At 48.8% G+C, this 27474-nt stretch overlaps 1 protein-coding gene across 2 annotated transcripts in view; it reads right to left on the bottom strand.

Annotated features, from left to right (window-relative positions):
* Nucleotides 1-21922: 21922 nt before the first annotated feature.
* Nucleotides 21923-27474, bottom strand: part of LCLAT1 (lysocardiolipin acyltransferase 1) — a 192765-nt gene continuing 187213 nt past the window's right edge. For both annotated transcript variants that reach the window (XM_060026879.1, XM_060026878.1), the window contains one exon: nucleotides 21923-26095. In XM_060026879.1, the coding sequence (XP_059882862.1) occupies nucleotides 25593-26095 (503 nt within the window). In that variant the 3' untranslated portion in view covers nucleotides 21923-25592. The remainder of the gene's footprint in view (nucleotides 26096-27474) is intronic.

Genomic DNA, 27474 nt, shown 5'->3' on the forward strand with positions numbered 1-27474 from the left:
AGGCCCGTGGAGGGCAAGCAGGTGACAGAAAGGAGGGAAGCAGGCTTCGGGGGACTTGATAAAAGGCCACGACATGGAGGGCTAAGGTCGAAGGCAGATTGGAGAACGCTTGTCCTGCTTAGGGGCGGCCACCACCCAGCCACAGCTAAGTGTAGCCTAAAGCGCCAAAATGCAAGACCTTCCAGGCTTTCATGAGAACCCTGATTTGCTTATGAAACCTCTTAATTTATAAAGGTTGGGGCTCCCCTGGTGGCACAGTCGTTAAGAATCCGCCTGCCAATGCAGGGGACACGGCTTCTAGACCTGGTCCGGGAAGATCCCACATGCCGTGGAGCAACTAAGCCCGTGCACCACAAGTACTGAGCCTGCGCTCTAGAGCCTGCGAGCCACAACTACTGAGCCCGTGCAATGAGAAACCCGCGCGCCGCAACTAGAGGAAGCCCGCACACAGCAACGAAGACCCAACACAGCCAAAAATAAATAAATTAATGAATGAAAAAGTTGGTAACTAGCCCACATTTGACACCCTGAGCAGTTTCCTTATTCCTGCATCGCAGATCTTCCTTGGCCTGGATCCCACCTATGCACCCAGCACCTTCTCCCACAGCAGCTGCTCACCCTGCCTGTGGCCGAAGCTGTACCTCGCTCTGAGACTCGGCTATTTGCCGTTCCCAGGACACGCCTCACCTGTCACCCACAGACACTGGTCCCACATTGCCCTGTGCTTTCCTTTCGACACCCCTCCACATCCCACCCACCTACTACGTTGTCCCTCTGTCCTGGTACGAGACACGTTCTGACCTGTGTCACCAGTTGTGTGAACCTCCGTCGTCCTTGCACGATCGGAGACCCTTAGATGCAGACACTGTCTGATTCACAGAACCTGCACATGGTAGGCACCCCAGAGATGTTTCAGGAACCGTGTGCTCATTAGAATCGAAGGAAGTGTACCCACCCCATGTGGGTTGTGGAACTGGGGGTGGTTCCGTGTGTCAAACCAGGTCTGCATCCTCAGATAGCTTCCCAGGCTGGCCCCCCACTTCCCTGGGCTCCAGCCCTCAGCCCCAGCCCAGCGGGTTGTGCGTGGAGAGGAGCACCTGAGGAAGCTCTGAGTCACCCTCTGAGCTGCAGCCTAATGCGCTCTGCAGGCCTCGTCCTTAGGAACCTGGCCCGCTTCTCGCTTTGCATTCCCCCCCCAGTTTATGGCTAAAAACATCTGTATGAAAATGGGCCCTGGCAGAGCGTGTGGCCACTGCACACACCTCCCCTGGCGCCTGAAGTCCTTGTCCCCTTCCGCCTGTTTACGACTGTTTGCTGTGGAAACGGCTGGCTTCGTGGCTTGGGAGGGAGCAGGTGGGAGAGCACAGGAGTTCACGAAGCCCCCAGGCCCGTTTCTCACTGGGACCCCAAGGAGCGGGGAGTGTGGGCCAGAGCAGCCCGGGGAGGATGTGGGGAGGGGCTGCTTGGCCGGCACAGGTGAGCGGGATGTGAAATGGCCTCCAGATGTGGGTCTGCGAGGCCTCGACAGTTCAAAGCTGAGCGTTTAGGAGCTCCCCGTGGGGAAGCGGAGAGCCCTGGAGAAGAGGCGGCTTTGTCTGCCTCCTTACTTACAGGCCTGGCCCTGTGGTCTCTCCCACCCATGTGCAGCCCCTGGGCCCCACACGTTCTCCCACCGCGTCAGCTCTCCGGCAGGGGCCCCTTGCACCCCTGCGTTTTGTTCACATTTAGATGAGAAGGGTTTTTGTGAGGACCAGGTGAAAGGTTTGATGGACACGGGGAGGACGCTCTTTATGCTAGGTGGTCGTATCCATAGGCCAAGGGAGAGTCACCACCTGCTAGCAAGTGCTCTTATTCCGAGTCTGTTTTCAGATCTCTCATTCAACAAGCTCCTCTTGCGCTCCTCCTGTAGGCAGAGCATGGTACCCAGCTCCGCAGGGGACAAGGTGCAGGCCAAGAGTCCTTTTCAGAAAGGCATTGCAGTCCATCAGGGGAGAGGAAACATACAAATTGCTTCGAGTGCTACAAGCCACAAGAAAGGAGCTGGGGCGGGGGGGCTCCTAGGAGAACAGCAGGTGAGTTTGAGCCTCGTGTGCAGATATGGGGAGGGGCGTCGGCAAGCAGGGCGCAGAGCGGGGCAGGGGGTGGCAATGAGGAAGATAGCGGGGGCAGAGTTGGAGCACATGAGATGGTGTCTTCTCAAGCACGCCCAGCTGACGGCTTCGTGTCTTTGGGAGGTGGTGGGAGTCCTGCTTTGTGGGCTTCCCTGAATAGTCACAGATAGGAGCTGGTGGTCAATAGAGGAGTTGGCTGATGAAAACGGGGTCTCCTTCTTTGGGCCAAGAGGCCGTTTCATTACTGACGTGGAATCACAACCCAGACGTGGGCTACTGAAGGACTCAGATCCCATCCGCAGCATCTGCTTTGAGAATGTCAACACTGCCAGTCCCTTGGGACCAGGGTGCTGACCCTAAGGTCAAGGCCCTGCAGTTTCCTCCTTCAGAAGATGGTCAGCTGCCAGGATCCTCCTTCCTGACTTTGACCTTGACATTGCCAGTTCCTTCTGCTCCAAGGGGAAGGTTTTCCCTCCAAGCAAATAATCACCTGATCTCCACAGAGCCTCCACAACCCCACAAAAAGTCACATCGTTTCGGCACCAACCACCTGCCTGGTTGGTTTTAACATCCTTCTACTCAAGATCAAGGCTCTTGCTACATGAGAATTTATCCAGTTCTTCCTTGATAGTTGGGAATTACTACCATGAACAGGGTGAGGCGTAAGTCTTCCCCTCCCCCCTCAGACCCTCGTGATGAGATCCCGTCTTCTCTGGAAAACTCCTTCACCACAAGTTAAAGGGCTGACTTTGTTGGGGGTGGGAGGGGATCCTTCATCCTGGCATTGGAAGGTTTAACTTTTGCTTCAAAGACTCCTTCCCAAGAGTTCCCATACAGCCTAGGAGGTTTATGCAAATTCATAAATTCTGAATTCCCTACCCCTCATCTTGTGCCAGAGTTCTTGGGCAGGTTGGTGGATCAGGCTGGACTTTGACCCAGGGCCACACATCTAGTGAGGAAAAGCTCCGTGATTCAAACAGCATCCGTGTTCTTCTGCTTAATAAGCCTCCCAGCTGTGCTAATAAAAGTTCTACCCCAAGAGAAGCCGCATGTGTCCTGAGCTCACTCACCCAGCACGACAGCTGTCGGGCCAGAGGAAGCCCGTTTTCTGCACAGATTTCTTATTTCAAGCTAAGAATGATCTAGGCTTGATTAGCTGCTTTGGTGGTCAACCACATACTTTTGCACAACACCTCAGATGGAACGATTAACCCTGTGGAACATTCACATCAGAGGGAGACCATGTGATTTTCAGAACAAACCCCCCATACGCTCAGAGAAGCCAGTGATGCCGGGGTCTGTTCCTCACGTGGAGTTCCGTGTGCCTGAGATTTGGGGAGAGTTAGCACGCTGCCGCGATCATTGCATGAGCCAAAGGAGCCACGGACGTCATTGGCCAGCCCTCCCCACCCTCCTGCCGTTCACATATTCTTTGCCAGGTCCCCTTTTTCAGGTCTGGGGCTGCACTACAATTCCAGGGGTACAAATTAAAACTGCAAGCCTGGCCTGGACCTTTTTCTGGAATGATACCAAGGGATGATTGTCAAACAACTTGAGGACCTGAAGTGAAAGGCACCATTCCTCCTTTCTTTTCACAGACAGCCAATGCTCACTTTCTGTGAGCATTCAGTGTGTGAGCCTGGTTGACCATACAGCATAATGGGCTCCACAGTTTTATTCTCCATCATGAAAAAGAGCCTTTTATTTTCTCTCCTTTTCAGGTTCTGCTGGTGGACAAATTCATGCCCATCCAATCCAACCATACCTCTCATGACTTTTTTTCACATCAACCATCTTCCCCCTTGTCCTTCATCTTCTTATCGCTAAGGCCTTAACCTCTCTAGTTTAGAAGGTGGCAATTGGAAATTCTCTATGAGTATATGCTCTCAGCATCCCTAGTGGCCTTCAGAAATCTCCCTTCATCCCGCATCCTCACAGTTCTGTCTGCAGGATGTTTGGGGTGGAAACAGGCAATGTCTCAGCAAGAGGTGGTGTGACGTTTCCAGGGAGCAGGATGCCTGGCACACAATAGGAGTGCAATAATAGTTGCTGCTGTGTGCCCTTGGACAAGTCTCCTGCCCTCTCTGGGTGCCAGTTTCACCATCGGCTCTGGCTTTTGCTAATAATGATGAGGGAGGATGAAGAAGAAGACAGAGAGGAGGAGGAGAACACTAAGAGGTGTGTAAGAAAGAAGATAGAGTGCTAGAAGCCTGGGGGAAAGGAGGAAGTAGAGGGGGAACCCACCTTGAAGTGTAAACATGATGAAGAGAGAGATAAAGAAGTGGCTCCGGGCTTCCCTGGTGGCGCAGTGGCTGAGAGTCCGCCTGCCGATGCAGGGGACACGGGTTCGTGCCCCGGTCCGGGAGGATCCCACATGCCGCAGAGCGGCTGGGCCCGTGAGCCATGGCTGCTGAGCCTGCGCGTCCGGAGCCTGTGCTCCGCAACGGGAGAGGCCACAACAGTGAGAGGCCCGCGTACAGCGAAAAAAAAAAAAGAAGCTCCCATCCGCCATGCAGGGGTGGAGGAGTCCTACAGGTGCAGCATACCAATGGGCTCCCCGAGTTCTGTGCATTTGCTGATCGGGAGGGAAAATCCCCCCCACCCCGCTTTGTCCTTCTTTTAACCCAATAACGGATCCCCACCTCCCACCCCCAGAAATGTGAGAGGTCATGTCTCAGAGCTCTCCACTCCTGCTAGAAAAGGGATATGGGAGCTTTACGGTGTGGGAATCCAGCGTGGGAGAGCAGCAAGAGCTCAGAGATCCTCCAGTGCCAACCCTCACCCCCGTCCATGGTCAGGGCCTCAAGGTCACACCTCAAGGCGAGAGGCAGGGCCCAGACTGGACACCAAGGGTCCTGATTCCCAGGCTCGTTCCTGAGCATCTCTCCACATCCCTTCTGTCCATACAGGACTTGTGATCAGCCCTTCCATTTGTAGAGGGCTTCCAAGCCATGCCCACGTTTCCATGTTCACTGATCCACCCTGAAGAGTGGGAAAATGAGATTCACCCCATTTTGCAGGTGAGGACGCAGAGCTCAGTGCGGTCGACTGGCTTTTGCTCAAGTCTTAAACTCTGCCTAGACTGGTCTTCCTGTCCTGCCGCCTCAGCGCATAGCTGACCACTTCCCCATGGCAACCTTGGCAGTGACCGGGGCCTGCTGAGCTCCTAAGTTAGGTCTTGCCTCTATGGCATGGTGAAATTGATGCCTTCCTGTCGTCAAGACCTAACCGATTCTTCCTAGGATCTTGGAAGCCCTCCAGCTCCAAGGAGACATTGGCTGCTGTCTTCTGGCTCTGAGCCTTGTCCCTGCCTGGAGGGTTATGGAGGAACCCAGAGCTCCATGTTCATGCCAGTCTGACCTTGGGGAAGCAGGATGTGTCCTAGGCTATGAATTTTGGACATCCATTTGAGCCCAGTCAGCACTTAGTGTGCCCGACTTCTGTCTCCCAGCCTCTGTCCTGCCCCAGCTTAGGGGAATCCATTTCCCTGCTGGTCTGGGGACTTTCGAAATGGGTGCCCAGAGGTCTGGGCTTCAGCAGAGGGGCTTTCTCGTCTGGTATGGAGACCCCAGGGGCTGTGTGGGCTGAAGGCCCTGGGGCTTTGTCTCCTAAGGTGCCATGATCTCTTTATAGTTAGGTCTTTATGAAACCCACGTTTCTTGCGAAGATGATCCAATATCACAGTCTAATGATCATAACTTGCCCCCTTGCATCTCTCCTGTGGCTGTGCTTCCTAAGGCACTTCAACTCCTGCACTGTCTCTGAGCGTCATGGCAGCCCTTTGAAACAATGTGCAAGTCTCCACAGACTTGCTCTTCCCTCTCGCTGAATCCTGTCTACTCCACCTCCTCTACACCACGTCTCCACCTGGAAAGTGCCTCCTCGCCTCTCAGGACACAGCTAGAAGCCATTGCCGTACCTCCTTTTGCCTCTAGAACCCCTGCGGGCATGAGCTGCGTCTGCCCTTCTGTGATCCCACCAGGCTCGTGCCTACCCTCTCCAAGAGCCCTCACCATGGATTGATGGACATGTGTGGTAGTGGAGCTCCAAAGACAACCCCAAACGATTCTGCCTCTTCCTGTACATGCCTTCTTCCGCCCCATCAAGAGTCAGAGCCTACGTCTCCTCTCCTTGGATTCTGGCTGGGCCTGTGGCTGCTTTGAGGAAACAGCCTGTGCCAGGACCGGCACCTTCTGCTTCTTTCCTCTTGGGACACTTCTCTCCAGGTATTCCTTGGAATCCAGCCACCACTCCTTGAGAAGCCCAAGCTGCAGCGCCAGGCCACATGTAGTCCCTCCAGTTGACAGCCCTGCTCCACTCCCTGCTGCCGCCATGTGAGTGAGTCAACTTGGGTGTCCGGGCCCCCAGAGGACTGCAGCCCCAGCCAACATCACGTGCAGCAGAAGAACTGCTGTGCTGAGCCCAGACAACCAACACAATCATGAGAGATAATAAAATAATTATTTGTGGCCACTAAGTGTTGGGTGGTTTGTTATGAACAAGGGATAACTGAAACAACTTGTCTGTATGCCCTGCTAGACCGTAAGCTCCTTGAGGGCAGGAGCCAGGGCAGGAGTCTCGGTCATACTTGTGTGCCCAGCACCTAGAGCAGTGGTCTAGCTCAGTGGTTAAGACCTCAAGGGACCTGGGGTTGATCTCTGCTCTATCCCTTACCGGTTATGTGGCTGTGTCAGTCGGGGTTCAGGTAGGGCAACAGAGCCACTAAGAGTATTGTGGGCCTAAGAGATTTATTCCAAGAATTTGACCTTAAACACATATGGGAAGATCTGAGGGGATGGAGGTCTAGAAGGGGAGTCAGAGGTTCAGAGTCACTACTCAGCCTGCCTGAAGTGGACAAGTCAGAGCTTGCCCGGAAATCCACGATGCCAACGAGCCCCTAGAGTGGTGGATGGACAGCGGATGCATAGCGAGGTCCAGTGAAAACTGCTGCCTCTGTCTAGCTGCCGCCTCTGCGGGCTCACTGTCAACCTTCTGGTTGAGACCGTGGGGCCTGTCTTGATCCGGAGGATCAGAAGTCAGAGTGACAAGCTAGACATGAAGCAGAGGAGAATTCGGACAAGCTGCGACCTGCTAGATACCTTTGCATCTGTCCAACACCATATGCACCCATGAGAGCCTTCAGAGAATAATGGCCACTGCTCCGCCTCCACCTTCCAAGTCTCCTATAACCTGGAGCCAGGTAGGGAAGGGAATTCTGGGAAGCGTAGCTTCCAGCTTAACCAGTTCGACACAGCACAGTCCAGCACTATGGCCTGTAGCAAATTACTTTCCTCTGAGCCTTGGTTCCTTATCAGTAAAATAGGGAAGATAATACTTATCAAACTCAGATTATTGGAAAGATTCAATGAGAAATACATGCACAGTTGTCATGTTCTAAATTCTCAGCGCACGCCAGCCGTGTTCCTCATTATAGAAGAAGCCCATTCATGCTTGTTGGATGAATGAACTGAAACTCTTTGGAGAGGCATAAAGGGGGCAGGAAATAAGTCATGCCCCAGAAATTTGGGGTCAAGCTGGAACAGTGTGGACCTCTTGTGGGAAGCCTGAGGCCAGAATAAATCTAGAAAATGTCTGTTAGACATTATCTGGGCCATCTGACATTAAGAACAAGAGATCAGGGTTGGGAGTTCAGTCCCCCTTCACATGAACTCATCAATTCAGCTCTTCCAAGCCCAGATAAAGGCTGCCCGGAGACCAGGGTGTCCAAGAATCAGAAATGCTGGGTTGTAGTCCAGCTCTGCCACTATTTATAAACATAGGTAGGTCCTTTATCTGCTGTGGGGCTCTGCCTTCCCATCTGTGCATGAAGCGGCTGGACCAGAGGGTCAGAGGACCAGAGGGTCTTCTATGCTGTCCTCCCACAGGGGCCACTGAATGCAGGTGACATGCAGTTTGGAAAACTGCAGGCCACTCTAGAAGGGCCAATTATTCCACCTCACGGTCAAAATGAGGCCACTGCATATGTGTGATACAAACTGACGCCTACAATGCATCCTTTCCAAAGTTTAATTGTAGGGATACATCTGAGATGCATGACGGCAGATCCAGAGCCCGTGTTAATTACCAAGGTGGGGACAGGAAGTGATATATTTTTATCACCTATCGTGTGTTTGACATCCATCATTTTATCATCCTCGTGATGGCCCCGAGCTGGGCATTATCATCCCTAACTTCCAGTTGAGGAAACTGAGGCTCAGGAAGGCTGAGCAGCCCTGAGCTCTGCCCAGGCTCAAGCAGTGGGCCCATGATGACAGTGAGGTTGAACCCAGGTTGGCTTCTTCCCAGAGCCTGTGCTCCCCCCGCAGTGCCCGGCTGCCCTCGGAAAAGTCCAAAGTTCCACCCTCAGACTGAAATGACCTTGAGTCTCTGCTGAAGGTGGGCAACTCAAGCTTGAGCTTTACTGACCAGGTGGGAAGGAGAGCTGTTGGTCACCAGAGGTCAAGTTGTGGTGAACGTCAAGGGTGAAAATGAGGGCAGGGATGCAGAGCCAGGCTTAGCTCATCATACGGTATCAGCTAATCTGTGAACACCAGTGTTAGGGCTCCAAGGGAAGCACAGGGCTCTTCACCTTCTATCGTTATTGGCTGGAGGAAGGAGAGGGGCAAGAAGCCGGCACTGAAGCTGGATCTGCGGTACCCCGTGAAGTCTTTGGTCCATCACGGGAAATTTTTCAAATGTGTATTTTTTTTTCCCCTTTAATTCTCCAAGGCTGCCCGGAATTTCAGAGATACTAGCCAGCATGTATCCCCAGAATATCTACCAACAGGGGTGGAGATCAGCTGTGGTGTGAGGGCGGGATCTGGGGCCTGAGAGCACACATCTTTGCAGTATTTGATGCATAGCAGAAAGTTGGTTGGGTGGCTAGGAGGGTGGGTGAAATCACCAGGCCACAGAACAACCTAGGAGAGATTCCAGAGCAGGTTTGGCAGAAGATGGGGGAATGTGAGATGCTGGTCCTCCCTTTTACACGGCAGACAGATGCCTTTGTCCAGTGGCCTGCGCTGAGCTTCATAAGCTCATCACTCCAGTCCCACTCTTAACCCCAAAGCGCCTCCTTCAAGCAGCACAAGTGTGATCTCTTTATTCACCACGTAGCTCAGACCACGTGACAACTCTCCAGTAGACATGCAATATGCAATGTACATCTTCCGCTGTGGAGTGCAAGGCCCAGCCTCCACCACCCCGCTACCACTCTGCACCTCAGCTTCTTTGCTGTAGAAACTGAACAAATCCTCCCCATGCACACCCCAGCCCACAGTAGACTCGATAAATGCTGGATGACGGAGTGAGTGGGCAAGCAGACCTGAGCCCCTGATCAGATCGTGTCTGCCCCTCTATCTTTTCTTTTTTCTAGCTTTATTGAGATATTATTGATATACAACTTATGTAAGTTTTAGGTGTACAACATGAGATTAGATACATGTATACACTGCAAAAGTATTACTACAATAAAGGTTAGTTAATACATCCACTCACATAATTATGATTGTGTGTGTGTGGTGATAGCATTTAAAATCTACTCTCTTAACAACTTTCAAATATAGGATACAGTTGTTAATTACAGTCACCATGTTGTGCATTAGACCCCCAGATCTTTTTTTTTAATTAATTAACTTTATTTTTGGCTGCGTTGGGCCTTCGTTGCTGCGCATGGGCTTTCTCTAGTTGCGGCGAGTGGGGGCTACTCTTCGTTGCAGTGCATGGGCTTCTCATGGCTGTGGCTTCTCTTGTTGAGGAGCACGGGCTCTAGGCACATTGGCTTCAGTAGTTGTGAAATGCAGGCTCAGTAGTTGTGGCTCGCAGGCTCTAGAGTGCAGGCTCAGTAGTTGTGGCACACAGGCTTAGTTGCTCCGTCGCACGTGGGATCTTCCCAGACCAGGGCTCGAACCCATGTCCCCTGCATTGGCAGACGGATTCTTAACCACTGCGCCACCAGGGAAGTCCCGATCCCCAGATCTTACTTGTATACAGCTGGGAGTTTGTACCCTTTGAACCAACATCTCCCTATTTCCATACAGCCCCTGGCAACCAGCATTCTAGTCTCTATTTCTACGAGTTCAGCTCTTTTAGATTCTGCATGTAAGTGAGAACACACCGTATTTGTGTCGTAGCATAATGCCCTCGAGGTCAGTCCATGTTGTTGCAAATGGCAGGATTTCCTTCTTTTTTTACGGCTGAATAATATTCTATTGTGTGTAGACATCGCACTTTCTTTATCCATTCAGTCATCGATGAACATGTAGGTTGTTTCCATGTCTTAGCTATTGTAAATCATGCTTCAATGAACATGGAAATGCAGATATTTAAGACAGCGTTTTCATTTCCTTCAGATAAATACCCGGGAGTGGGATTGCTGCATCATATGGTAGTCGTATTTTTAATTTTTTGACGAACCTCCACACTGTTTTCCATAGTGGCTGCACCAACTTACATTCCCACCAACAGTGCAAGAGGGTTCCCTTTTCTCCACATCATTGCCCACACTTACCTTCTTTTTAAAAATATTTATTCGTTTATTTGTTTGGCTGCGCCAGGTCTTAGTTGCGGCACTTGGGCTCTTAGTTGAGGCACGCAGGATCTAGCCCCCTGACCAGGGATTGAACCCGGGCCCCCTGCATTGGGAGCACGGTGTCTTAACCCCTGGAACACCAGGGAAGTCCCTTATTTCTTGATGATAGACATTCCAACGGGTGTGAGGTGATATCTCATCATGGCTTTGATTTGCATTTCCTCTTACGATCAGTGATGTTGAGCATCTTTTCATGTGCCTGTTGGCCATTTCCATGTCTTCTCTGGAAAAATGACTATTCAAGTCCTTTGCCCAGTTTTTAATCAGGTGGTTTTTTGCTATTATATGAGTTCCTTATATATTTTAGCTATTAACTCATCAGATAGATGGTTTCCAACTATTTTCTCCCATTCTGTAGGTCGCCTTTATAATATTTTGCTGATTGTTGCTTTTGCTGTGCAGACACCCCTCTATCTTTTCCAATCCCCTTCTTCTGAGCAAAGGGACCTCACTTTGGAGAAACCCAATTTTCTACTTTTCTCCCACTAAGTTTGACCAATTTCCCACTCCCTCCTCCTAGCATCTAGAAGAAGTTCTTAAAGGGACTTGTTCAGCTCAAACTCCACCCTGATGCAGTGATTTTTGGAGCCCTGATGAGGGAAAGTGAATTGGCCCATGTGAGGCAGAGCAGGGCCTGGCACCAGCTGCCTCCCGGGCTGCAGGGCCTGGGCTGTGGACTCCGGCGGGCCAGATGGGATGCAGTCCAGCCTCTGTGTGCCCTGGTCACTCCACAACCGGCTCTTGGATGAACCTGAACCCCTGCTGCCTCCTGGGGCGGGGGGGCTCTGAGAACATCTTGAGTCATCCCCAAGGAGGATGGCCTCACTGATCTAGGAGTGAGGGAAGCAGGGCGGAAGCTGAGGAGGAAGATACAGAGGGGAGGGCATCTAAGTTCACTGTGAGGTGGGAGAGGAAGACGCTTCCAGAGGGAACATTTCACGGTTAATAGAAGAGAGGGTGCCAGGGTGAGGAAAGGAGGTGCAGTGACCTAACAGAAGCATGCAGGTGGCGTCACCCTTTACGGTCCACACAGGAGGAAGGGAAGCAGGGGCAAGTTTTCCAGTCTCAGCTCTGACTCTGCCAACCAGTAACCCTGACATCTCGGCCAAGTCACTTACCCCCTCTAAACCTGTTTCCTCACCTGTGAAATAGGGAGTGCAGCAGTACCTCTCTGCAGTAGACTCCTGTTTGGAGACCCCCCATGTAGCATGCTACCACCCTGGTGAAGCCCCCTTCCATCCTGTCTCTGGGGGTGGTGACAAGCTGTGGCCAAAGGGACATTAGCAAGGGTGAGTCAAGTGGGGGTCTGGTGAGCACTTGCCTGTAGGAGCTTGTCCTCTTAGAACATCACAGAACCCAGCCACTACGATGAGGAAGGCCAGGCAGGCGCGTGGAGAGGCACACGGAGGAGAACAAAGCCATGGCCAAGAGCCCCACTGAGCTCCCAGCCAGCGCCACCTGCCAGCCACGTGACTGAGGCCATTGCGGACCTTCCAGTGGGCCAGAGCCCCGGTCAGTACCACGTGAAGCAGAAGAGTGCCTGGGCAACCCACAGGATCATGAGAGACAATACATGGTTGTTATTGTAAGTCTCCAGGGCTTCAGACGTTTGTTATACAGCAGTAGAAAACCCAAGCACGATCCCGCAGAGCTCGAGGGAGGATTCGAAAGGATACTTCATGTAAGATGCACAGCACAGTGCCTGGTGTGAAGCAAGCACTGCGTAAATGGAGCAAATGTTTGTACCGTGGCCATTTATAATCAACAAGCCACAGAATACTGGCCCTATCACTATCCACACACAGACACTAATAAGCAACAGGCAGTTTGCAAAGCACTTTCTCGTACTTTATGACAAATAAACCCCACAAGGGTCAAGGGCCATGCCCAAGGTGACTCAGCGCCTACACGGCTGGGCTGGATCCAGGCTCACGTCCACATCCCGAGTATCATGCCGCATAACCCCAAACACTTGCTCACGTACAGCAGTGACTGGTCTTGGGAAGAAAGGCAATGGTGCAGAGGCTTAGTGGTCCCCTAGAAAAAGCTGACTTGGGGTCCTGTCCTCACTGTGTGTTCGTAAGCGAAATACTTGGAGCGAGTCTTAGGTTCCACATCTGAGAAGCGGAGGCAGAGCCCAGGGCCCGGCTTCCTTCCAGCATGGAGGGCCGTGAGAGCCGAGTCAAAGTGTATGTAAAAGGGGAATGGGTTTCAGCAGTTTTCTGCAGAATTCTTTGACAGGGTCTGGCCTCTTCCCATCCCTACAGTGTGCATGTGCCCCTCACGGAGTAATGAGGGGCGCACAGTAGGCCTGCATGCCCTGCCCTGAGAGCACATCACATGGTGTCCAGGTACCTCTGAGCCCCACTGATGACTGGGGAAAGGGTGACATTGGCCTCGTCACTGACCAGCCTGCTTCTGGCCCCAGGCTTGTGTGGGAGGAGTGATGCGCAGAAGCTGCCTTTTGTTCTGCCTGACATCACCCCCATTTGGACATTCTCAGCACCCCCCACGGCTCCTACACCCTGACCTTCTTTTCATCCAGCCAAGAGGGATGACGCATGGGCCCGGCTGCTCCCACCCTTGATATTTGCCTTCCCGTCTCAACAGGAAGATCGTGGGGACGTTTCCTGAAAAGTGAATGGGGAGCATGTGGCTTGGTTGAATGACAGTCTCCTGCAGTGGAAAAGCTGATGACATCTCAGGCCTCAGGGTGTCCGAATAAAGACAGGAAGGGACCAAATGAACAAACCATGTGTTATCTGGGGAAGAGCATCTCAGCAGCAGGAACCTCAGGGCAAAGAGTCTTGATAAGGACACTTCATCAGCTCCCCCCAGGTCTAACCATCTTACCCAGCCAGAGGACAGCCGTCCAACCCAAGAAATGAACGTTGATACAAGAATATTAACTGATTTATAGAGCATATTCGAATTTGCCAGGATCCGATCTGGGATCCCCCTTTGTAATTTAGTTGCCGTGTCTCCTGTGTAGAGTCTCGGGCCGGCCTCAAGGCAGCCAGCCCCCCGTCCTGTGGATCCTCAGGAGATGGGAAGGCGTCTCCACGGCAGGGGCAGGTGGGGAAGAGCGTGCTCTCTGCAGGCCTCTCTCCTCCTCAGAATGACCTCCCGCCTCTTCGGAGCCCCGTGTGGCTGGCATCTGGTTGTAGGCCCAACCTCCCCCTGTCACGTGCGCTCACCCTCCGGGCGGCCTGTCCCCTTCCTCGCCCACCCCCTGCCCACACAGGGACCAACTGGGAAACTGAGTCTGCTGCTTGGTCCCCTGCAAGTGCTGGTCACCGATGGTGACTTCCAGTTGGAGTTAAGATCTTGTAGAATAAAGAGGTGAAGGGAACACGGGTCCTTCCTCCAGCCTGCCGTGGGATGGAAAATTCCCCTTGTGGGCTGCGGTCCTTTGTCATTTTATAGCAGTTTCTGAAGCTGCAGTGCCAGCTACCGTCTGCAACACCGACGTAGCCCCGTGCAGTGGACAGAGTGGCCACAGGGCTGGTGCCCCTGTTCACCCACCATGTGTGGAGTGCCTCCAGCCCTGCCTGCGCCCAGCGCCCAGACTTGGGCGCCAGTTACAGGCCTGTGTCTTGGGCAGGATGCCCTCTCTTATTGACCCTCTTCGTTTCTGTCTGGTTGGCTTCACACCTGGAAAGTGGCACCTCATAAACAGTAGTTTGTTTTTGTTTTGCAAAGAAGAAAGCTTCCTTACCTTTGGTCCCTCCTTAGTCCAGGGCCCACAGGCAGTGTGTAGGCAGTAAATAGTTACTAAACTAAATCACCTCATAATTCATACAGAACATCTCAGACCGAGGGCTCATTTTACCAATGAGGCCACGGGAGCCTAGGGAGGGGATGCCCTCCGTGTGAGGCCTGGGAAGGGTGGACGCACTGGCCCCTCGTTAGAACCACCTGGGAGGCTTGATGGTGCCTACCGCTCAGCCTGCATACCTACCAATTAAGTCAGAACCCCTGGGTGGGGCCGGGCGCAGGTGTGAAAGCTCCGCAGGTGGTCCCAGGTGACCGGGTTGGAGAGCCCTGGCCTCAGGGGGAGGTGGAGGCAGAGCCTACGCCCCAGGAACCAGGCCAGAGAGGGCGCTGTCCGTGCCCCTGCTGGCTCTTGGGGAGCAGAGGTGCTGGGCAGTCACAGCAAAGGGCTCCGAGGGAGAGTTTGCAGAGGGGCATCTTCGTGGGGGGGAGCGGAGCCGGGGGGAGAGCGCTGGACATCTCAACGCATCTCGTGTCTACATGGCCCTGCCGAGGAGCAGGCACTTTGGCCGGAAGGCCCAGGACAGGTTGAGGGGCAGCAGTGCGGCCCGAGGCGGCCCTGAGCCCAGACCCCAGACCCAGAGAGAACGGGCTGAGCTCAGGGCCCCACTGCCACGAGGGAGCTGGGACCGGACGGGACCCCTGCGCTTCGCGCCCAGCTTTCTCCAGACGCCTGTACCTTCTTGTCATCAGCAAGGGAGCTGAGTCAAGTGTGGACTCTAAGATCTCTTGAGGAAGCAATTTCTTTTAACCTTTTATTACTCCAGGTGCACACTTTAGAGAGGCTAGGACGAGGCAGGCTCACGTATCCGTCAAGAGACACAGGACCACCCGCTCCGGGCTCTGCTCAGCCGTTCTCCACCCACTCCCCAGCCCCATGCGGCACACCACTTCATCGGGTTCTCCAAAGGATAAGACCTCTTTAAAATCATAATCACAGTACCATTTCACACCTAAAAAATAATTCCTTAATATCATTAAATATCCATTTGGTGTAACTGACTGTCTCATAGTTTATTTTCATGGTTTATTTACTCAAAGAAGAACCCAACAAGATTTCCCATTGCAGTTGATTAATGTGACTCTGAAGTCATTTTTAGTCTGTAGTTTCATTTATAAGCTGGAATACTTCTACAGAGAGAAACTTTCCTTCATCAACTATTTAGCTTGAGGTACCGTTCATATAGGAAAGGAAGGTTAAATGCTAAATTCTTTTCATCTAGATACCACTTTTCAGAGTAATGAATTGGTTATCTAGCATCTTCCGAATGTATCAATGTGTGTTTTTACTTATTTATTTTGAGTATCATTAACTCCGGGCTTTTACCACACTTGACGTCTTTCGCTGTTTCAGTTATCGTTCCTACTAATGCTCAAGATGCCCGTCTTCGGTCAGTGGGAGCTTGTTTAAGTTGGCTCCTGAGTCTGTCTGTCCTGACCTCAAAAGTCTTTGGTTTTTGTTGTTGCTGTTGTTCTTAATTTTATTGACATATAGTTGATTTACAGTGTTGTGTTAATTTCTGCTGTACAGCAAAAGTGACTCAGTTATACATATATATATTCTTTTTCATATTCTTTTCCATTACAGTTTATCACAGGATATTGAATATAGTTCCCTGTGCTGTACAGTAGGACCTTGTTTATCCATCCTGCATATAATAGTTTGCCTCTGCTAATCCCAAACTCCCAATCCATCCCTCCCCTACCCCTTGGCAACCACAGGTCTGGTCTCTTTATCTGTGAGTCTGTTTCTGTTTCATAGATATGTTCATTTGTGTCATATTTTAGATTCCACATGTAAGTGATATCATAAGGTATTTGTCTTTCTCTTCCTGACTTACTTCACTTAGTATGATAATCCCTAGGTCTATCCATGTTGCCGCAAATGGCTTTATTTCATTCTTTTTTATGGCTGAGTAATATTCCATTGTGTGTGTGTGTGTGTGTGTGTGTGTGTGTGTGTGTGTATATATATATATATATATATCAATCACGTCTTCTTTATCCATTCCTCTGTTGATGGACATTTAGGTTGTTTCCATGTCTTGGCTATTGTGAATAGTGCTTCCATGAACACTGGGGTGCATGTGTCTTTTCAAATTATGGTTTTCTCCAGATATATGCCCAGGAGTGGAATTGCTGGATCATGTGGTAGCTCTATTTTTAGTTTTTTGAGAAACCTCCATACTGTTTTCTGTAGTGGCTGCACCAATATACATTCCCACCAACGGTGTAGGAGGGTTCCCTTTTCTCCACATTCCCTCCAGCATTTGTTACTTGTAGGCTTTTTGGTGATGGCCATTCTGACTGATGTGGGTGGTACCTCACTGTGGTTGTGATTTGCATTTCTCTAATAATTAGTGATGTTGAGCAGCTTTTCACGTGCCTACTGGCCATCTGTCTGTCTTCTTTGGAGAAATGTCTATTTAGGTCTTCTGCCCATTTTTCGATTGGGTTGTTTGTTTTTTTGTTATTGAGTTGTATGAGCTGTTTGTATATTTGGAAATTAAGCCCTAATTGCTGACCTCAGAGGTCTTTGAAATCTTCCTTACTTTCTGGTATTTCAAGGTGTCCAGGCTTAACTTCTACCTGTCCTGGGCCATTTGTCCAAGAACCTCTGGTTCCTTTTTAATGGAAAATGTTTTTCCATTATCTGGGCACTAGGCTGCTCATTGCTATTGGTTGGCCATTATTTCTAGCATTTTTATTTTATTTGTTTTTGCGGTGTGCGGGCCTCTCACTGTTGTGGCCTCTCCCGTTGCAGAGCACAGGCTCCGGACGCGCAGGCTCAGCGGCCATGGCTCACGGGCCCAGCCGCTCCGCGGCATGTGGGATCTTCCCGGACCGGGGCACGAACCCATGTTCCCTGCATCGGCAGGTTGACTCTCAACCACTGCGCCACCAGGGAAGCCCCATATTTCTAGCATTTTTAATGGACAGGACTATCAAGTAGCTCTTGTTTTGTTTTGTTTTGTTTTTTAAGACAAAATACATCATAAATTCATACTGATTATTTTCAGTTCAAATTTAGGATTATGGGGAATTTTTTTAACTTTAAAAATTCTATACTTACATATTTTTTACACTGAAGATCTTGGTCCTAGCAACATTATCATAATTACTTACATGCCTAATCTTACAAAAAATGCAATGATTTCAGAAAATAAACTGATATCATTACTAACAATACGATGACAAAAACAATTTAAGATTTTTTTTGGAGTTCTTTCTGCCTTGAGAATATATACTGTTAAGGATATACATTATAATTACCTGAAAAAATTTCTCTGTGTAATTATTCCACAGATTTGATACGTTAGGGTCATTTGCTTCATTTTCCTTTTGATTTTTATCTTTTTCTTTTTAGAAATTGCTTTTACTTTTTCATTTAAATTTTTTTACCTTTTACTATTTAAATTTTTTTTGGCTGTGCCATGTGGCTTACAGGATCTTAGTTCCCCAACCAGGGATTGAACCTGGGCCACTGCAGTGGAAGTGCTGCGTCCTAATCACTGGACTGTCAGGGAATTCCCTCATTTAATTTTATAATTATGTAAAACATTAACTTGGTTCCAAAGTCAAGCATATAGCATAAAATAAGATATATAAAAGAAGTCTAGTTCCTATCCTAGTCTCATCCATCATGTTCCCTCCCTCCCCCATATGTTACAATTTTACTTTTATAATTTATATTTTTAAATTATGTTTAATGAATTAGCTTCTAAATTAAGCATATGTGTGTGTATCTGTATGGCCTCACCTTCAATAAAAGCATAACTATACACATTGTTCTCCATCTTTCTTTTTTCACTTAACATAATATATTGGAGAAATGTCCTATATCAGTGTCTGGAGATGTCCCTCGTGCCTCTGTACAGCTGCACAGAACTCAATCATATAATTATACCAAAGAGTATTCAGTCATTCCCTACCATGGACATTTAGGTTGTTGCCAGTATTTTATTCTCACCAACAGAACTACAATGAAGAGCTTTGTGCATGCATCTTACAATTTTGGGGGGCCAGTGTGTTTTGGGGGATAGATCTCTGAAAGTGGGATTGTGGGCCAAAGGTAAGTGCATAAGAATCATGCTAGGTATTGGCAAATTCTCCTCCACAAGTGTAGCTGGGGGAGGTGAGATTCTTAAGTATGCACATTTTGAGCCAAGTTTCTACTTTTAAGAGTTCAGTTACTAATATATTTTGGTAAATCATATCATCAATCAAAAATGATTTGATTCTTGTAAAAAAAAAAAAGCTATTTCCCAGAGGTAGATGGGTTTGCATTTCAAATTTTTGTTTTTGTTACGTTAAATTTGTAAATTTCTGCACCCAGCTTGAGTTTAGTACAGGATGCTTTCTGAATGACTTCCAAGGAACCACCGTTTAGAATTTATTGTGCAAAAGGAATTGGTGAGATGCTGGGCTAAATACTGTTCGGGATAAGAGAAATATGAGGCATTCTTATCTCGGCTTTCCAGAAGCTTATACTCCAGGTGAGGTGATAAGACTGAAAAATAACTATAACGTAAGATAGTATGTAATACGGTCAAGCGAGAGTTGCAGAGAAATATCACCACGACAGGAGGACATTTCAAGCTAGACTGATGAGGAAACAGTTCAGAGAAAAAGTGGGATTTGACAGAATTTGGGCTGTGAAGGAAGCACCTTTATGAGCAAAGGTGGGAAAGAGCAGGGGGCACGTGAGTTTTAGGCAGCCAGTTGCCTTGGGGTGAAAAGGTCCACACCCGGGGCCAATCCTGGGCCCAAGGATAGGGTGGATTGGGAAGAACTGGGATAGGTCGAGTCTGGGCTGCCTGACATCAGCAGAAAGCCACTGGGGGTGGTGAGACGCAGGGTTCCGTGATTAAACTGGGGTTGTGGGGAGATCACCTGGGTCCCGTGGATAGAGATTGGCGTCAATCTCCTGGAGCAGGGAGAACTGGTAGGTAGTGCTGACTTGCCAGGTCTAATGCAGTAGGAAGGAGCTGCCCCTGAGGAGGAAGGCGCAGGTGGGGGTGACAGCTTGACTGTCAGGGCAGGTGAGGGAGGGGTGAGCGACACTGTGAGATTCTGTGCCTGCAGTGCTGGAAGGAACAGGACTGCATCAGCCAACAGGGAGAGACATGAGAGCTATAGGATTTGTACTTCAACAGATTTGCCACGGGAAGAAAAATGTCATCCATACTGTCTTGCTTAAGTCGGGTGATCTGAGTAGAGGTAATGATTAAAGTATTCAGATGGACCAATTGTTGATGAGGTTGTCTGTGTACAGCTCTGCAGAACCTTGGATTCCCAAATATCCCCTGGTGTTGATGGGAGGAGGCGGCCAAGCTCCTTTGTTTCTCACTGTGCAGGGTCAGGGACTCTCTCTGCAAGCTGTGCTGATTTGCTCCCGGCTCCGCTGGGCGGTTTGGGAAGTTTCATAGTCGAGGTGGACATCTGGCCACCCAGCGTCATTTTATCCTGTTCTCAACAGCAGCCCTCTGAAAGTTCGTCCCTCCGCAGCACTTGGTCCCTGTGGTCCAGGGGAACAAACGCCAGCCCTGGCTCCAGGGGGTGGTGAGTAACCCAGGGACGCAAGCCACCTAGTTATTTCCAGGCAAGTAAGTGGTTGAGGAATGAGCATTGCAACCCACTTTAGGATTTGTGTTAAGGCACTGGGGAAGCAGTCTCCCTGGCTGTTTCCCACGGGATTTGAACCTGAGAGGATGTAGGGCTGAAGTGACTGCAGGCCTCAAGTCACCCTGTGGATCCTGGGAGTCAAGTCAACACAGCCAGGAGAGCGCAAGTTATCTTTTAGGTATTTACTTTAAAAACATTTTGGCATGAAGAGTGCATTGTATGAGTGTAGGTTAGACTCTGTGACATCCTAGGGCTTACTAGCTGGCATTTGAAGAACCTCATTGAAAACCCACCCTTCGCAGGGAGCTGCTGAAGCCCTTTACATAGTTTATCAGTGAAATGAGTGATGTGGAAGCACATGGGTGACTAGAAAGACTATGCTCTCCTCTCCCCTTTGCCTGAACAGAATATAGAAATCCCACCAGCCCCATGGCCCAGTCCTGGAAACCCATTCTTCTGGTCCCTCACACCCCCTTCCCAGAGAATGACATTGGGGGCTCCCCTCAGAGTGGATCTTTCAAGCAAATGCTTGTTGGAGAAGCCGAAGACAGACTGGGGCACTGCAGAGCTTAGGTTCTGTAGGGGAGGAAAATCATTTTCCCTCTGCCCTTCTGAGTTCTTGGCTCCAGTAATATTAGCCAGACTAACAAGAGGAGAACAGTCAAACATTTATTAGCATGTATCCCTCATGTATTCATGAAGATACCCAGGGAAAAATGAGTAACTCTTTGAGGTGGCTTAGAATCCAGGCCTGGAATACCATCTTTTTTTTTTTTTGCGGTACGCGGGCCTCTCACTGTTGTGGCCTCTCCCGTTGCGGAGCACAGGCTCCGGACGCGCAGGCTCAGCGGCCATGGCTCACGGGCCCAGCCGCTCCGAGGCATGTAGGATCTTCCCGGACGGGGCACGAACCCGTGTCCCCTGCATCGGCAGGCGGACTCTCAACCACTGCGCCACCTGGGAAGCCCCTGAAATACCATCTTAATGGAAAAGGGGAGGAAGAAAGTAGCCCTCTTAGGGGATAGTGAATGTTTTTTAGGAAAGATGAATGGACCCTTGGAATAGATGGGGGGTGGGTATGGCCTTTTGTGGCAAAGTGTGGGGGTGTGAAGTCTCCTTTCCTGTGACAAGAGTCAATCCCCTCTGGCTGATGAAACTCCCAGGGAGGGGATTTATGGCAGTTGAGTTCCTTTTGGAGGATCTGTCTTCAGGCAGAAAAGGAGAGTTCAGAGACAGCCCTTCCCTGCATTTGCTGTTTCTCAAGTGCCTACAGCTGACAATAATCAATATTCCAAAGTGGTATATTTGGGGTGGCATGTCCTGAACTCCTACACTCATTCTGGGGCGGCATATCCTGCTACCCTTAGGTCTCATGATTTTTGTGCGTGTCTGTTTGCTAAGTGTATTTTCATGCATTTGTCAAGCTTTGGTCCAAGAATTGCCTTCCTAGTCCTGTATTCCCTGACAGTGGGGGAGGGGTGTGCATAGAGCCCTGTTTACCTCTTACAGCTAGTGGTGTGGATATTTCCCATGAGACCCCCTCCCTTGTGGAACGACCACACTGCCCTCAGGCTGAACTGAGATGGGGGAAAACCAAGTTCTGATGACATTCACTGAACCGTGAATTCAGCTGCGGCCCCTGGACTTTTTCAGTGATGAAGGTGGTATATTCCCTTTTTGCTTTGGCATTATGTTTTAAACATCTGTGAAAGAGAGTCCTAACTGGTCAGCTCTTCCTCAGTACCACATGTTATAATACAATAACAATATAGCCTCCAGTCATTCCTGCAAAAAACAGAAACCCAACACACGTGTAAACTATTGAATTCACTCCACTTTATTCTGGGATGTATACTACAGAGAACACAACTCACAAAGATACCAGCGGACATAAAAAACTAAGGCCATTCTGTGAGTTATTTTTAAAACGTAGTGTTTTTGCACATGATCTTTTAAAAAATGAATTACCTAAACCAAGATTCTCTTCTGAAATAAGAATTTAAGGTCAGCACAAGACAACTTTAGGGCCATGTCTAATCTGAAGCTTATCATGTGACAAGAGCATTTCTGCAACATAAACAATAGCCCTGAGGCAACCGCTACCTCCACATAAAGCTCTCTTTCCCAGATGTCCTCACAAGGTAGTATTGACCACAGTGACCAGTGTTTTAGAAACCATTTTTCTCCCAGTGAATAGCAAAAAGAGACTTTTACCTAAGAGACACATTGCAGAATTCTTGGAACAAGAGAAAGAAAGGGACCCGTAACTAAGGCACTGAAAGCACATTATTTATATAAAGAAATGTAAACAATTTAATACCAACAGGCTCCCTCCATTAGTCTCCGTTATAAAAGTGCACGAGGGCAGCGTGGTCAGGCCGAGCTTGAAGCCCGAGTGAGATGGGAACGTCTCCCCTCCCAGCGAGTTCAGTCGGCTGCTGATGGATGAGGTCTGACGTGGGGCTATGGACGTAACTAATTTCAAAGTGACTCAAGTGGAAGCTGGGATTTCTCCCCGTCTGTGTTTTAGTAGCCTAACAAACAAGGATTTTATTAAGAACTTTAAATTATGGGCTCTGACATTTATTTTTCTTTTAGTCTTTTACCATGTTCTTCTACTGAATTTTACAATGACTTTGGCTTGTTTCATCAGAGGCCTGGTGGGAAAACTTGTGACCTAATCAGTGCCCTTCCTTGTAGGTTCCTATTTTAAGTATAATGGTTCATGTCCCATGTAAACCACACTTGCTTTATTTAAGTCTTGTCTGAATGGTAAAGATGTAACAAATGGACATGCAGCACTGTAAACATTTCTAACTCCACTGAGTCTCCTCTGGATGGACTGGTGAGAGTCCAGATGCTGCCAGACAGGCGGCTGCTGAGTCCAGAGCCAGACTGGGAGATGGGAAGGGGTCACAGCTGAGGCCAAGCACAGTACTGTAACTGCATTAACCTCTACCTGACCTATCAATTTTAGAGTCCAAATCATGGACAGTGTATTTCTTTAAATAAGAGAAGAAAAAGTTGTGTAGGAAAACACAAATGATTTCAATTTTAAAAGAAGCCTTATTGCAAACAAAACAAACAAAAAAAACCACACCAGAGACCAAAAAAGGCAACATTTTTCTTTTTGAAGTTATTTCTAATTCTTAGAAGTACAATGTCTCAGTTTCAGTGCTTATGAATTCAGGGTACTAAAAAAGAGTTTGCATTTTATCTTAAACATGTTTTTTACGATCAAAAGAAAACATGTTTTAAAAAGGAAGAGTTCCCCTTTTACAGGTTTCATGGGGTTCTAGAGGACTCGCCATTAAAGCCAGACCCTTGAGCAGTTGGAGGAAGGGCAGCCCGGCTACATTACAAACACCTGTGGAGTAGAACACTGGGCGTTTCTCTGACCCAGGACAAATGCAATCCTGATTGTTAAACTGTTTCTTATTTCCAAATATAACCAGAAGCCTGAGAGAGACCTAAATTAGAAACCTCTTTTATTAAAGGGGGGGAAAAAAGGTTAAAAAAATAACCACCTTAGAAACCAAGGAAGCTGGGTCTGGAGCAGATGTGCATAATAACTAATTAGTAGCCCCAGCAACTAATTAGTAGCCCCGGCAGGATTGAAAACAGCCTTGGGAGAGTAGTTAAATACAGGTTGGGCTCTGCAGCAGAGGCACTAGTTAGTTCTCTTCCAGTGAAGATGGTGCCAACATGAATGCTGCGGTGGCTTTCTGAAAGAAGAGTCTGCTGGGTAAGTCTAGCTCACAGCGCGCTTGCCTGTCACAGCGATGCCGGTTTCCACTGCCGGCGGAAATCACCGTCCAGCACAAAGGAGATGTAATTAAGGAGAAGGCACTCGTGCCAAGAGTACACAAAGCTAGAAACAGTGTTTGAAGCTGGTTCAAGGCAGGAATACGCGGACAGGTTTTTTAACAGTAAAGACTTTTTTCGCGGGCCTCTCACTGTTGTGGCCTCTCCCGTTGCGGAGCACAGGCTCCGGACGCGCAGGCTCAGCGGCCATGGCTCACGGGCCCAGCCGCTCCGCGGCATGTGGGATCTTCCCAGACCGGGGCACGAACCCATGTCCCCTGCATTGGCGGTAGACTGTCAACCACTGCGCCACCAGGGAAACCCAGTAAAGACTTTCAACTGCCCCATATTTTCTGCTGCTCTGACCAGCATTCCCATTAGGACCAAAAAAAAACGTAGCTGCAGGGCCCCAGCGGAGTGGAAACAATGACCACACATTTCTTTTTTGCCTCAGAAGGAGATTGGTGCTGTTGACTTGCTGAATTTTCCATTGACTCTAAATAACAGGAATATTTAGGTGAACAATTGGTAAAATGTGGGCTTTACTAATGAAAGAGGAAACCTGGGACTAAAAAAGAGAGATCCCTCACTATCATTAAAAAAGGATTCACTTTTGTGTGACTTGGTTTTAAGAATAAAACTTGTCAAGGCTACAAGGATTGAATAATTTAGGTTAAACCATTACGGCCCTGTCTGCAAGTGCTGCTGTTGATTTAGTGGCAGAAGTTAGACACCCATGCACACGTAGAAAATACAATAACCTTCCTTTTTGTGGCAGGTTTTAAAGAAATATTTCAACCAAGACACAACTTCAAGTGTTTCTGATGGCAATAAGAACGTTCTTCTACGCTTTCTTTTAAAAGGTAAGTGACTTGATGTATACCGTTTATAATGCAGAAAAGCTACACCTGCTAACAAGCTGTAAAGAAACCGGCACTAAACAAGGTTACACAGAAGTGAAGAACTAAACTGTATGAATTCCTGGTTTTAAAAATTCAAACTAAGGTTTCTGAGTGGAGAGCCTGTGGTTGCTCCCTGAGACTTGTCCAGCTCTTATTTCCCACGTGAGAAAAGGGCACCGGTGGTCTTGTGACGTCTAGGTCAGTGCACGGCTAAATGCCAAGATTTCATGAGTAATGAAGGGCTTCCTATTAAAATGTTTGTTCAGCTTAAGGACAAGGGGTTTCTGTTTTCTGGTCTTGAGGAAGGATGCAAGGGTTTGACTGGCATAGAAAGGAGTGCGGGGACAGGGCCGAGAGGGAGCCAGGAGGAAGGGCCCTCACCTCCACCGTCAGGTGCCAGCACTTGATCTGGGCCAGTGCCCAGGCGCCCCAGATCTGCCTCCTGTCTGGGGAGTTTGTTAGGAAGCAGGATTGGGCCTCTAAGAAGATCTGTGTGTACCTTGTCTGCTAACAGCCTGATGATTGTTTACTAATACTCTGGCCCAAGTTATTTCACAGCGATTGCTCCCTGCTACACAGTGTTGAAATTACATTCAGAGATATAAAAAAAAAAAAAAAAAAATCGTGTGTGTAGCAATATTTTCCCACAAAACTAAGTGCAAAATATCTTTAACAAATAATGACGATAGTAAGAAATATTTGACATAGTCATGCAGAAAAGCATCTCGGTTTACAAAAGCTTATCCAAAATATCCCCTAGGCTTTTACACTGCGAACCTTACGATCTTACTCCTTTTTCTCTGCATTTAAATGTGGCTGTTTGTGTAAAAAACGGTAACATGCAAGTTCGATGATCTCCAGTCCACCAAATATTCTCTCCTGCAGCACGAAGATGACAATGATGATTATAAAATACCACCGAACAAGGCTGTACAGATAGATGAGCAGGCACACTGCAGGGCCGAACAGGGTCCAGTACAGTATGGAGAGCAATTTGACCACAAGGACCCTGAGCTCAGACTTGCAAGGTGGAATGACAGTCTGCCCCGTAAAGTAAAAATTCTTCTGCCCTTGATAGAAGGAGCGCAGCCTCTCCTCTTTCTCTTCCCACCGTTTGCGGCACCAGAGCTGGAGGTCCTCCTTGGATGTTGGGAGGGTGTCCACTGGGTATCGGTGGACGTGGAAGTGGATCTCCTTGGGAAAGTCCCCAAGGAGGAGGTGCCTCTCTGTCTGGGGAATGTTGTGAGGGTATGCCACCGTGATGTCATGGACGGCATCCAGGTTCTTACCTAGGTTTTGGAAAAGATAAAAATACAGATGGAGTAAAGATCAATTCAGACAGCAATGCTGATTCACAAAACCAGGACCAAGTGAACCAAGATGAACAAACACGGGCTGTAAACACTCGCGTTCCTATGCTGTTGGGTCAGCATTTACCAGTCATTTTTAGTCTTTTATCTGCTTGCTAATTACCACAAAGACCTTTAGAAAGAAATTACCCTCATTTGTAGAAACATCAATCTGCCATTGTAGAACTAAACGAATAAGCACATTAAGTTAGATTTGAGATAGGAATTAGAGCACAGACAGCTCTTTTGCACCAGCAGGACTCACTGTTTTGAGACCTCCTATCAATAATAAATACACCCTCTCTCCAAATAAAAAACTTGCTCACCATTAACCCAATATTATCACGAAAGCTACTGGAATGAAAAACTCAGAATCAGACTTGATGAAGTGGTCAGACATGCATGAAAACTTCCATATGATTTTTTTATTTCTAGAAACATCAATGTGAAGTCTGAATAAGACCCTGACCCAGTGCAGCACCATCCTTAGAAATCTCATGATTTAGTTACTTTGGGGTTAAGTGTTGTCAGCAAAGTCATATGCCAGATGCTGGAGATAGAGAAGTGAATAAAATACGGTCCCTAACCTCACTGCAGAGCTCACAGCAGAATCAGGGGGACGGCAAGTGCAGTGCCCTAACAGGGGCCTGTGGAAATGGGGAGGGAGCTGGGAAAGCAGGAGAGCGATGGCAGGGTGAGCCTCCCAGCAGAGAACACTGGGGAGCTGAGGGCACTAAACACAGGCTGGAGGCATTCGGTTAAGGCCTCATTGTTAAACTTGAGAATTGGAACTCAAGTCTGTAGGTGACAGAGAAGCACCTTAAATGGTGGAGAACCACTTAAGGATTTTAAATAGAAAAGCGGCCAGAATTTGTTTCATTTTATCAGGGATTAGCTTGGGGGCAGTAATGAGAATAGTTTGGAGAGGACCAGGGGCGAGAGAGGTCAGAAAAGTAATTTGATTGGTCATTACAAGGCAAGAGATGAAGAGGAGGTAGGGACTAAAGTAAGTGACATGTCTAAAAAAATCACAAGGAAGAACTGACCTGAGGGAATGCTCAACTGGAGAGGGTGGAATGAGCCTGAGGTTTGTTTCTGCTCCGGGTTCTTGAACGGACTGCGGTGGGGGGTGGCAGTTTTGAGATTAAAAATGTGAGCGGAGTTGGATCTTTAAGGAATCAAGAGGATCACCTATGGAACCCTGTAACGAGGCCCAGGGAGGTTAAGATTTCTGCCCAAGGGCACACAGCATGTTGAGGCATAGTCTCTGAATGTTGCTTTCTTCCATATCGACTTATCTGCAGTGAGAGACTTTTGAT

This window comes from Delphinus delphis, chromosome 12 (assembly GCF_949987515.2).
Source record: "Delphinus delphis chromosome 12, mDelDel1.2, whole genome shotgun sequence".
Taxonomy (NCBI): domain Eukaryota; kingdom Metazoa; phylum Chordata; class Mammalia; order Artiodactyla; family Delphinidae; genus Delphinus; species Delphinus delphis.